The sequence below is a fragment of the Myotis davidii genome, unplaced genomic scaffold (genome assembly GCF_000327345.1).
Source record: "Myotis davidii unplaced genomic scaffold, ASM32734v1 scaffold132, whole genome shotgun sequence".
NCBI lineage: Eukaryota > Metazoa > Chordata > Mammalia > Chiroptera > Vespertilionidae > Myotis > Myotis davidii.
The window spans coordinates 804,670-817,311 of NW_006285258.1; the positions used below are offsets into that span (position 1 = coordinate 804,670).

The window sequence follows — 12,642 nt, forward strand, 5'->3', positions numbered from 1 at the left end:
GCTGATGCCTGAACGGTATGTGGAATGAAGTGGGCGGGCATCGGGAGGCCACTATGGCACGGGGCAAGCACTATGGGCAGTCTATCTGAAGTGTACCTGGCGTATAAGACGACCCCCCACTTGGAGGCATATTTTTCAGGGCCAAAAAATCGTCTTATACTCCGGCAAATACGGTATGCTGATTGGCCTTTCAGTTGATCCCTGTATTCTGTCAAATTTTGCTTTATATATTTTGAGGCTTCTTTTAGAGACATGAATATTTAAATCCTTTGTCTCCTAATAATGCTTTTTCTCTCAAAATCTGTGTTATCCGATCTTAATAGAGGTGTGCTGGCTCTATTTTGGTTAACATTTGCCACGTATGTTGTTTTTGTTTTCCAATGTTTACTTTCAACTGTGATCTCACTTATGTATATAGATTTGTTTTTTTAAAAAATATTTTTTTTTAATTTATTTCAGAGAGGAATGGAGAGTGAGAGAGAGAGAGAGAAACATCAATGATGAGAGAGAATCATTCTCCTACACACCCCCTACTGGGGATCGAGCCCACAACCAAGGCATGTGCCCTTGACCTGAATCTACGGGACCCTTCTGTCTGCAGGCTGATGCTCTATCCACTGAGCCGAACCAGCTAGGGCTATAGATTTCTTTTTGTACTCAGAAAGTGGCTAGGTTTTATTTTAATCCAGCTGCTAAATTTAAGTGGACAGTTTATTTATGTTTATTGTGCTTATTTACATACTGGATTTTATTTCTCCTATTGTACTTTTTTTTGTTGTTGTTCCTGCTTTTTTTTCTCTTTTCTTGCCCTTCTTTTTCCCCCCTCAAAGTACTCCCCATTGATTGGTCTTTCTTTCATTTTACCCCCACTAGAAGTTATATACTTTGTTTCTGTTATTTAAATGGTTCCCCTTGAAATTTTATCATGCCTCCTTAACTAAACAGATCGTTAAATTAATATCATCAATTCTTTTCTAAACAATACTTAAACTCTAAAAATACAGTGCTGTTAAATCGTATTATTGTTTGTTTGTAATCATACATATTAAGACTTTAAAATTAGAAAAGTATGTCAATAAAGCTGGGGGAAAAGTAGAAAAGTTACTAGTTTGTCAGTATACATGCACATACCAATTTCTTTGTTTGCTCTTCTATATCTCAAGTCTTTTTAGAGATTTATTTTCATTCTTGCTGAAATAAATGTTCAGAAATAGCCCTGGTTGGTGTGGCTCAGTTGGTTGGAGCGCCATTCTGTCCACCCAAGGGTCATAGGTTCCATTCTTAGTCAGGGCACATACCCAGGTTGCAGAACCTATGGATGTTTCTTTCTCTCTCTCTCCCACTCCCTCCCTTCCCCTCTATTCCCCCTCTTGTACCTCTCTCCCTCGCTCTAAAAATCAATTAAAATATATATTTTTAATTGATTTCAGAAAGGGAGGGAGAGGGAGAGAGAAATAGAAACATCAATTGGGATCAAGCCCGCAACCTGGGCATGTGCCCGACTGGGAATTGAACTGTGACCACCTGGTTCATAGGTTGACGGTTAGCCATTGAACCACTACGGCCGGGCTCTAAAAATCAATTTTTTAAAAATTAAATGTTTAGCCCTAACCAGTTTGGCTCAGAGGACAGAGCGCTGGCCTGCAGACTGAAGGGTGTCAGGTTTGATTCTAGTCCAAGGGCATGTACCTTGGTTGTGGGCACATCCCCAGGAGGGGGTGTGCAGGAGGCAGCTGATGGATGTTTCTCATCGATGTTTCTAACTATCCCTCTCCCTTCCTCTCTGTAAAAAATCAATAAAGTATATATTTTTAAAAAATAAATGTTTAGGAATTCCTTTGAAGGATATTAGAAACATGCAATCACACCAAACTCTGTGTTCCCTTTTGCATTTTTTTTTTAACATGGCTCTAGGGATAAATTGTTTATTTACCTGAATTTATCCGTTGGTGTCCTGTCTGGAGGATAGAAACCTATTTGGGTATTTTAAACGAAAGGGGTGTGATTTAGGGGATTAGTTTACAAATTATTAGAAGGGATAGAAGAGCAATGGTTCCAGTAGTGTGGGAAAGCTGTTGACCCTGCAAGAGTGAGCGCTATTGTGAACCCAGTGTCCTCCATACCCACTCTCATGTGGCTGCCACAGTAGCCTCACTTTATCTGCTCCATGGCTCCTACAAGAGCTACTGCTACATTGTTAGTGGCATCACCAGGAACAGAATAGATTCTTGCTTGCTTGCTTTTTAATCTGGTGTAGGTACCACTGACAGAACCTAATAAGAATGCAGTTGGGGAAATGTCATTTCAGGCTTCTAACTGTAGAGATTCAGGGGAGTTTTTAGAGAAGGGTGACTGGGCTGAATGCCAAAGGACCTAGTCTGCTACCTGCTGTGTTATTTATACTTCACTCCACAAGCAAATCTGTAGCTGTGTTGGAATATTGTTGAGCGTCCAGCCAGGCATTTGAATTTGCTTACCAGTGAGGTCCTAGAACTAACTATTTACAACTGCAGAACATCAAGAATGTTTCTTTATGATCCATGAAAAGTATTGATGGTATTTACTATGTTTAAAAATGTAATTTACTGTTTGGTCATCTCTTCTCCCTTTGGTATTAAATGCAGCTCAAATCACGAATCCAGCTACGAATTTTCATCTGGCAGGGACTTGCCATTGTGTTACGTATTTGGCAAGAAAGTTCAAGAAAATCCATTCTCAACCTAAATCTCAACCTAAAACCACAGCTATAGTTGTGGTTTTCCCGAAAACATTCTTCTATAGTATATTATTTTAATTGAATTGAGCATGCTTACTATTATATGTAAATGTATTCCTTATTGAGAAAGTTAGGGAATGCCAGATAAGATGGCATATGGTGTCCAATTTTTCCTCCTTATATAAAATGGGGGAAATCTGAAGAAACACTGCAATTTAGGGAATGTTGCTGCCCCTATGCCAGAAATTTTAGATATAGAGAACCGATATTCAAATCAAAGGAAGAAGCAGGGAGCGTTTATTTCCTAGGCCCAAGAAAGCTGGATGGTTTCCGTGGAAATGTGGGACTCAGTTAACACATTTGAAAGCTTGAATTTGAAAGTTCTGAGATGAAAGGCTGTAATCAGGTTGGAGTCCTTTCCAGCCCACATCCAAATTTAATGTCCACCAATTTAAAAAACAATTTTACAGTGAACTCAAGTGTAGGTCCATCCTCCCAGTTCCACTTCTGAATTGTAACACTGCTAACACCCTGGGGCCATGGTAGATGCCTGAGCGAATGCTGAGACACCGAGAAGAAACTGCAGGGACCCAGCCCACCTCCCACATTGAGCTGGCAATTTTAAATTTAAAGTTAGTAGGGGTGGGATGAGGGCATGTGATGGGGTAGGGGAGGCTGGGGAAGGTCAATGGGGGAAAAAAGGAGATATATGTACTACTATGTGTAATACTTTAAACAATAAAATATAATTAAAAAATAAAGTTAGTAATAAGGCAAAATCACATATAACTAAAACCCCCCTTGAAAAATCCCAACAAAGTCATGATCATATTGGAAACTTTCCCATCAGTTCTCAGTAGGTCAGGTATTCACTTGTTGTCTGGTGTTTGAACAGATGGCTGGGCTGATTGTTCAGGTGATTGCCAACTGAGGAGTAGGCTTGTGTTGTAGAGGCTAAGTTTTTCAACACTAGATTGATAAGTACATAGATATGCTTGCACTCTGAAAGACACTCAGGGATTGAGATCATAGGAATGCATCACACACCTCACACTCCAACTCTCTGAGGCATACCCTTTAAAAAAATGTTTTCAGAGCGGAAAGGAGAGGGAGAGAATCATCAATGATGAGAGAGAATCATTGATTGGCTGCCTACTGCACACCCCCAACTAGCGATGGAGCCTGCAACCTGGGCATGTGCCCCGACTGGGAATCAAATTTTGACCTCCTGGTTCATAGGTTGGTGCTCAACCACTGAGCCACACTGGCTGGGCCTGGGGTATAACCTTCTTGAATGGAATGACTGGCAGAGTCACTGATGCTCTTTAGAATCTCTCTTTTTTTAAAAAAATATGTTACTGATTTTTTACAGAGAAGAAGGGAGAGGGAGAGTTAGAAACATCAATGAGAGAGAAACATTGATCAGCTGCCTCCTGCACACCCCCTACTGGGGATGTGCCCGCAACCAAGGCACATGCCCTTGACTAGAATTGAACCTGGGACCCTTCAATCTGCAGGCCGACACTCTATCCACTGAGTCAAACCAGCTAGGGCTCATTTTAGAGTCTTATCTCTGGCTGAGCCCACCTAGTTGAATTTTGTTTGCATCAAGTGAGTGAATGATATGACCACTGTAAAGAGACTAAAAATCAAAATAGATGTATGAAACTGCAGCATAAAAGGAGGAAAGTAACCACTTGAAGCAGAAGGGAGCATATACTACAGGAAACCCCATAGAACAAGTGTATTTGACAACAGCTGCTTTTTTCTCAAAATCCTCTAAGACTAAAATTGAGAAGATGTAACAACACATGAAGCTGTTCAAGATGAAGGAGATATTGATGCTATTTAAGGTGAATAAAGCTGATTATAAAACATGTATGAATATAATTTTGAGGAAATTTGTACAAAGTTTTTTCTTCTCTTCCTAGATTGATAAATTATTTACTTGTTATATAAGAACAGTAGGCTTGACATTTATGGATTTAACCTTCTTGCTTTTTGACTGTTCATAAATAACCTGGAAGAATTGGGATATGCAGAGGTGTGTCATTTTGCTGAGCTGGTATGTAGAGTACATTAGCTAGAAAGTGCACCTTGCCATTGCCCCGCCTGCCTTATCAGGGTAGTTCTGTTTTTCTTGATTCATTCATTCTTCCACACTTCTTGCCATAAAACAATGAACACTGCTTCTTTATAAAATGCTGGTGGCCTGGTGCATGAAATTCATGCACATTAAAAGGGAATTAGAGGAAATATTTTAATATTGTTATTTGCTCTTTCTCTATAATAGAAGTGTCAGAAATGAAAGAAAATTAGTAAAATGTATAAGAAAATCTCTCTCCTGTCAGAGTCTGGGGTGTGCCGCGGGACCCAGAGTCAAGTCCCCCACCCACCCGCGTGCTCCTCGAAATCGTGTGAGACCCAGCCCCAGCCAGCCCCACCCCCATCAAGACCCGCAGGGCAGGGGGTACAGCCTCAGGTCCCCAGACCCCAACACAAGGGCGTGATGACCATTTGCATATTAGCTCTTTATTATATAGGATAGGATGGCTCTTGGGAAGAAACTAGACTATATCAGGGCTGGTGTTAAAAATTAATAGCCTTGCCTTGGCCAGTTGCTCAGTGGTTAAAGCATTGTTCTGCACACTGAAGAGTCCTGTGTTCGATTCCTGGTCAAGGGCACATACCTGGGTTGCAGGTTCAATCCCTGCCCCAGTCAGGGCACTTGCGGGAAGCAACCAATAGATGTGTCTCTTTCACATTAATACCCCCTTTCTTCCCCCCCCCCCCATTTCCCTCCCGTCCACTCTACTAGTAAAAATCAAAAAATATATCCTTGTGTGAAGATTAACAACAACAAAAAAAGTGAATAGCCTTAAGATATTGACAGTCATTTGTCAGAAAACACATTTTCATACATGAAAGAATGGAATGTTTAGTGTGAATAGGGTCATTAATTATGGGGCATAATTAGGTAATAATATATACATATATGAAGACTGATGAAGATGATGTTTCTCTCTGTTACAAATGTCAGTCTTGTGTAATGAGTTATTCAGAAAAAATGTGCTGGTAACTAAGCTGCTGTTAATTTGTATTAAAGAATCTCAGGAGCTTCCAATCATTCAGGGTTTTGGAGAAATAGGTGATCAAAAATATCTTGTGTATTTTAACAGTATTAGATGATTTTCCATATATAGGCAAAGAGTTGATGAATTCCATAGAAGGTTACTTAACTATAAATGTATTATACATGACTAACAAGAAATGGCAAGCAAGACTTCAGAGCTGAGTTACCTTGATATTTTTATCCACTGTGTGGGGTGTTGCACATGCATCACACAGCTATAATAGAGCTATCACATGGATCACTGGGGAAAGAAGATAGAGATGTTTTAAAAGCTTCTGTGTTTCATTTTTTAGTCAGATGCTGCATTATTTGGCATTAGACAACTAAAGTCAGAATTCAAGTATTGAAAGGTGGATTATTTTAAATAACTGAATTGTAATAAAGAAGTAATTTATTTAACATTTTTTCAGGAAATGGAAGATAAAGTGACTAATCCAGAGAAAGCTGAAGAAGCAAAATTAAAAGCAAGGTATCCTCACCTGGGACAAAAGCCTGGTGGTTCCGATTTCTTAAGGAAACGATTGCAGAAAGGGGTAAGTTCTTTTGTCTAGTCTTCAAATACTTAAGCTCTATAACCTCAGTGTGCCGATAGGGATTGTGATACGGGTATCTGCATGTATAGCTCTGTGTGTGTGTATAATGGTTTTTTCTGCAATGTTTTAGTCTATTCATCCTATGATAAGAATTAAGAATCTAGGATTCTTTTATCACTTTTAACTATAAATTATTTCGAGCATGTAGAAAGGTTAAGATAATATAATAATACAGTAGAACCCATATACTCACCACGCAGATTTAACGGGTTTATGTCTTGCCATAGTTACATAAGCTTTATCTTTGCAAGAAGGAAAATGTAGATATACTTAAACCTACTACATGTGTTTGCATATCACCTTTCTCCCTTCTCTCCAAAAGCAGCCACCATCCAGATACTGGTATTTATTCTTCTGCTCATGTCTTTGTGTTGTAGTTTTTAACTTTTACCTGTTTTCAAGGTGATTTCTACATAATATCCAAAGGCTTAAAATACCTTTTATTTGGATGAAATGAGCCTGCTTTTTCCACTAGTAAATGAAAGGCTTGCATTTCACTCTTTAAGTCCAGGACTGTTCCTTCCTGGGTGGATTGATGAGGAAGCTGATGTCAATCCTGAGGCTTCTATACTGAAACTAGAATGATATAAGTAAGCCTGAAGAAAGGGTTGTTGCCTAACTTCTCCGTTGGCTGACTTGTGGCTAACAGAGAGATAGCTATTTAATCTAATTTTTGTTTTTGCCTAAATTTTGTTAGAATAACTTATACTGGCAATATAGAGTCACATCTTACACCAGTGTAATTGCATATGAAAGCTTTTAAATTCTCTGAATTTCTTTTTCTTGTAGCAAAAATATTTTGATTCTGGAGATTACAACATGGCTAAAGCAAAGATGAAGAACAAGCAACTTCCTGCTGCAGCCCCGGATAAAACAGAGGTCACTGGTGACCACATTCCCACTCCACAGGACCTTCCTCAACGGAAACCATCCCTTGTTGCCAGCAAGCTGGCTGGCTGATTAAAAGAGCTGAACTGCATGAATCTTCTAATTCCCATTGTTTTTATGTCACTCCCCGCTTTTTATTTCCTTGCACTCACAAAGTCATTTGAGAGTGACAGCTTTGCAGGTAGTGGTAGTGTGTGCTACTATTGTAAGGGAAGATACATACATGTAAGAGTTTTTGATTAGTTTAACAGTGCACTGATGAAGAGAACATGTTAGAGCAGCATAAAGTAATCTACTTGAAAATAATTGTATATATTACCTAACTGCTAGTGTAGGGAGGTCCTAACAACTACCAAGCAAGTTTTACAATTTTAATGTTTTGGCTTTCTTTAATTCATCCTAATTATAGCTTTGTAGGTTGCTCTTATTTAATTAACCTCTATTGTATTGATTTCTTTGGTATCTTCCTTTTGGATTTTATAAACAGAAGTTTAAGACCACAAGTTGGACGAAAAGTCACATATTTCAAACACAAATAGATGGGGCTCCAAAAGATTTGTATTTCTGTGCTTGGACTTGAATGGCCTTAAACCTGTTTCAGCTTTAACAATAGAAGTTTACTTGGGCAATATTTGCCCATTCTGGTGTAACTTATGTGACGCTAGTGCTTAACAACTGCCGTTGAAGCTAATATTCTTCTTCAGTTCTATAGTTAGAATACCTTTTGTTGTTAAAGATATGAATGAAGTATGCATGTGCATCGACTGTTGAATTCACTTTTGTGCCATTTTTGTAAATACAATAGTTTTGCACAACCTCTCACAAATGTCTGTATTAATTTCATATATTAGAAAGTAGATGATGTGCCAACCAGAAGCACAAAAGTTCCTACACAAAACTCTGTATGTCATTAGAGCTTTTGTATAGTGAGAGTAGTTTACAATCCTGGGCTTAGAGAATACCAAACTGACATCTTTGCTCCGTCTGCCATAGACTTAAGCTTTTCCATTTGTTACTAATATCCATGACATTCAGTGGCCTTGTGCAGATATGATATGTTGCTTAGGCATATCTTTTGTCCTATGCAGAACATTTCATTTTGACTTTTAGGGAAATTGCAACTCATGTAATTTATATAAACTTTTAAATGTAGAAACTTTTTACTTCCACAGTCAGTCTTGGGGACACTAAAATAAAAGGCTTCAAAGCTCTGCCTCCTGTGGCCCCTCCCTCCTTTTTTTTTCTTGCTGCTTTGACTCAAATATTGGGCTGTGCTGTTCAGTCTGTTCAGAAGCATAATGTCTATATCCTTACTCTTGAAACTTGCTCTGCTGAATGCTGGATTTTATAATGATGTTTTCCTTACAACGTTTTAGTTAACCATTGTTATTCCTATATTATTAGTATTTGACAGTTTCAGTAAAAGGAACTTTATAATGAAACAAGTTCTTGAGAAGACTGGCCCGAGAACCTATGTCAGGATGAGCTGAACTCTGGTAAATAATTTTAAGGAATTCTGATGAGCTAAGTGAATTAAGCTTGTGACGATTAATGTACATGATAGGTGGAACATACTCATACTAAAATATTTAGATGTCTTGCTTCTATAGATGTCACTTTAATAAAATATCAATTTATTTTTACTTGCGTTTTTATCTAATTAGTAAGAACTTCAACAGACTTTATTAGGACAAATTTACTGCTCTTATAGGAACTCTTCCCGTAAGTAGTTGTAATGTTCTAGTGTGATGAGGATCAGTAATCGGATGATACTATTTTTCTCTTCATCCTTGACTTGCACAGGACCTCCCTTCTTTTGGGTCCAGGCACCTAAATCATCATAGATGGTGCTTTGAGTATAGCACCTGCGCTTAAAGACAGCCTAACGCTCTGAGGAAAGCTCACTGATTATCTTTGTGCTCTACCCACCTCAAAAAGCAGAAATGAACAAAATCAGTAATGTGTTCATTTGTAATTTTAGGAAATGGAAACAAGTAGGGTATTCCACAATACCTATAATTATTGTAGGATCAATTTAAGAATTACAAAATAGTGCTGACTTTGGCGCACATACACTAAAATTGGAAAAATACATGTTAGCATGGTCCCTGTGTAAGGATGACAAGCAAATTCATGAAGCGTTCCATGTTTAAAAAAAAAATTACAAAATACTCCAAAGTAGAAATTCTGCAATATCTAGTTTTTTAAAATGCATATGTGCAAGCTATCACCATTAAATCTATGCATCAGAGATGAATCTGAAAGATCAGAGAGACCGTGTTATTCTTGACCATGATAGGACCCTGCTGTGATTTGTGACAAGTGATGTAACGTCTGCCTGAGTTTTAGTTTGTAAGATACAAAGCTGATATTTAACCTACCTCAAAACTTGAGGATCTGTGAAATACTGAATAAGTGCCCAAAATAAAATATCGTTGATTGTCTTTTTATTAAAAATTTCCTCATTAAACCAACCTGCCTTCTGTAAAGTCACAGTGCTTAAAATCTCAGGATTTTCCATTGGGAAAGACCTGTCATTAAGGATTTGTAGGTATAATTGCTTAGCCTCCATTATTGGTGCTTGGGATGGAGAGGTTTTCGCTTTCTGTTTTTGGTTCGCCTCTGCTCAGTTTGCTGACATTTGCAGATCATTTCAGCACTGCTAGAATGAAGATTTTGACTAGATGAGCTCAATCATATTCATCCATTTCTATGATGGCAGAGTTGTGGTTTGAGAGATGGCTACTTTTAATTGTCCTGTTTATTATAAACTAGAGGCCTGATGCACGAAATTCGTGCAAGGGGCTTGGCTTCTGCGGCCGCCTCTGCCTCTGTCCTGGCCACAGGGACTTCGTCTGGAAGAACAGCCGGTCTAATTAGCATATTGCCCTTTTATTATTTTAGACGAATGCTGAAGTAAAGTGAAGATAAATACTTCATGAAAGTCTTGGATAACATCTGAAATAAATTACCTGTTTCATGTCTAGTAGCTCCTACTTGATAGTACAGTTTTGAGAAACATGCCAGTTTTGAAAGCTACAGCTGACTAAAATAATTACCGTTCTTGGCATTTGGAATAGTAGTAATGCTTGTTAGATTGTTTTTGATGAACTAGAAGGAGCATATTTGCAGTCTATTTACTAGTTAGTCAACCCTTTTGTGCTGCTGACCTGGTAAGGCCTCTACTTGTTTTACTTCAACAGTGGGAATTAGTCACTCTTTTTACTTGATGTAACAAAACCATACCTCTGAATATAACTGATACTTTTTACTAAATCAGATGTATTCTTAGTCCAAATTAGTGATGCTTTATCAAAGTTGAAATGTAATCTCAAATTGTGTTCTAAACTTGGTGTTTGGTGAGCCAGGAGCAAGGAAGCCTATAGGAAGAGCACATCTGAGTGGCGACTAAAACAGTTTCTCTGGTGGCCTTTTCACATTCCCCAATGTCCAAACACATGTCCACTCTTTTTTCCTTTTCACCTCATTTTACTGCATCCCTCATCCTGACTTATTTAAGCTCTGACAGCTTTCATTAAATAGTATTTAGGGCTTGAATTACCAGTTTTTACTATTGTTCCCAATAGGTTACAATTAAGGACACATTTTTAATGTTCTAAAACACTATCTTAATCTGAATAATGACCAATTTAAGCCACCATCCCAACTCTGCAACTCAGTGTACACTGCCAGTCTTCCCCACCACACCTTGTAAAATTAAGATTTTAAAAAATCTCATTCTGGTATTGTTAAAATAAGAGTATAAACACTGATTTTAATAGTTTCGGTCATTTAAGTAGGTAGGCCTATATGTTTTATTTTGCGAGTCACTGGTGGTGATGATAACCATTAATGTGTGTTTGTATTATTTTTCAACTAAATAGCATTTGAAAGGAAATATCTAATTCTTTTAATATAGCCTCAAATCTGTTACCACATCTCTTATTTGTGATGCAGTAGGACACTTTGTACTAAAAGGGCCAAGAGTAAATGCCTTTTTTGTTGAACATGTCTGTAGAGTTGGCAGTTAATGCTGAAATTTGTCAAGTAGCCCTTCCAAAATTATACGTGTGAAATATACAGAAAAATAAATTGATTTACTTAATTTCTACTGATTTAATTTGCAGTTTTTTGTCTCATTTAAATGTTAATGTTTTTTCAGTGTATTTTGTGAAGTTGATCCTTTTAGATTTTGGCTATTTTTATATACAGAAAGAATTATTGCAGTCTTAAATTTTGTTTTAATTTAATGTGTGTTAATGAGATTCTAGCAATTAACTTTTATCTTTGTGAAGGCTTTGTGTTTAAGGTAACATTAAATGTTTGCAGGTTGTGAGTCTTATCCATGTCATGTATAAAACACGCTAGAACAATATTGTCAGAGATAGAAACATGGATGAGACAAGAAGCTTACATTCTGAAAAGACATATAATAGTATATTTATTATATGTGCAGAAAATTTAATTCAGGTAGAAAGTATTACATTTCTTAAGAGGTAGGAATAAAGTTCCAGGAAATCTAGAGAAATGAGTTACTCAACTTGGGGGGATAAATGGGATGAATGAAATATCAGGGTAGTCTTACAAGTGGCTTTAGGAGATAGGTTGGTGTAGGCATGGGTGGGGGAAAAAGGTAGGAAGGAGACCATTTTTTTTTTTAAAGATAGGGCAACTGTCACACATTCCATATTCTGTTCTTTACCATTTTAAGTGGAGGGAATGTTACTTTCAAATAGTCACCCAGCCAGTGTGGCTCAGTGGTTGATCATTGACTATGAACCAGGAGATTACGGTTTGATTCCCGGTCAAGGCATATGTCCAGGCTTGATTCTCAGTGTGCGGTGTGCAGGAGGCAGGCAGGCAGTGATTCTCTCTCATCACTGATGTTTCTATCTCTCCCTCTCCCTTCCTCTCTGAAATCAATAAAAAATAAACAAAAGAACACAAACAGTCAAGGAGTTAGGAAATGTGGACCTGTATAAGGAAGATTGGATGGAGATCATGGCATGTGAAGGAACTCCTGATTTTTCTCCTTAACACTCTCCTTTTCCTCCAGCCTTCAACTCAGGTGCTCAGACCAACCTTGCTTCCTCAAGCTGGGACCAACATCCACCAAAATCTATTGGAATTTTCGATTTATCTCCACTGCCACCACCATACCCCAAGCCACTAATAGTTCTTACCTGGATAGCTGGTGCAGTTCTAACATCACTTTCTGCTCCTGCTCCCTTCATGCTGTGCTCTTAACCATCTGTTCACTCCATTCTGCTTCCATTTTTAACAGATTATATAACTTCTTAAAATGTTCCATG

The 12,642-nt window shown here is 38.0% G+C and overlaps 1 protein-coding gene across 4 annotated transcripts in view; it reads left to right on the forward strand.

Annotated features, from left to right (window-relative positions):
• Positions 1 to 11,445, forward strand: part of ARPP19 (cAMP regulated phosphoprotein 19kDa) — a 19,588-nt gene extending 8,143 nt beyond the window's left edge. For 2 of the 4 annotated variants that reach the window (XM_015558920.1, XM_015558921.1), the window contains exons 2-4: positions 4,501 to 4,569; positions 6,260 to 6,382; positions 7,232 to 11,445. In XM_015558920.1, coding sequence (XP_015414406.1) covers positions 4,528 to 4,569; positions 6,260 to 6,382; positions 7,232 to 7,402 — 336 coding nt within the window. In that variant the 5' untranslated portion in view covers positions 4,501 to 4,527 and the 3' untranslated portion in view covers positions 7,403 to 11,445. Of the gene's footprint in view, positions 1 to 4,500; positions 4,570 to 6,155; positions 6,178 to 6,259; positions 6,383 to 7,231 lie in introns of those variants that run through there. The other 2 variants (XM_015558922.1, XM_006755987.2) reach the window with 2 other exon arrangements.
• Positions 11,446 to 12,642: the final 1,197 nt, after the last annotated feature.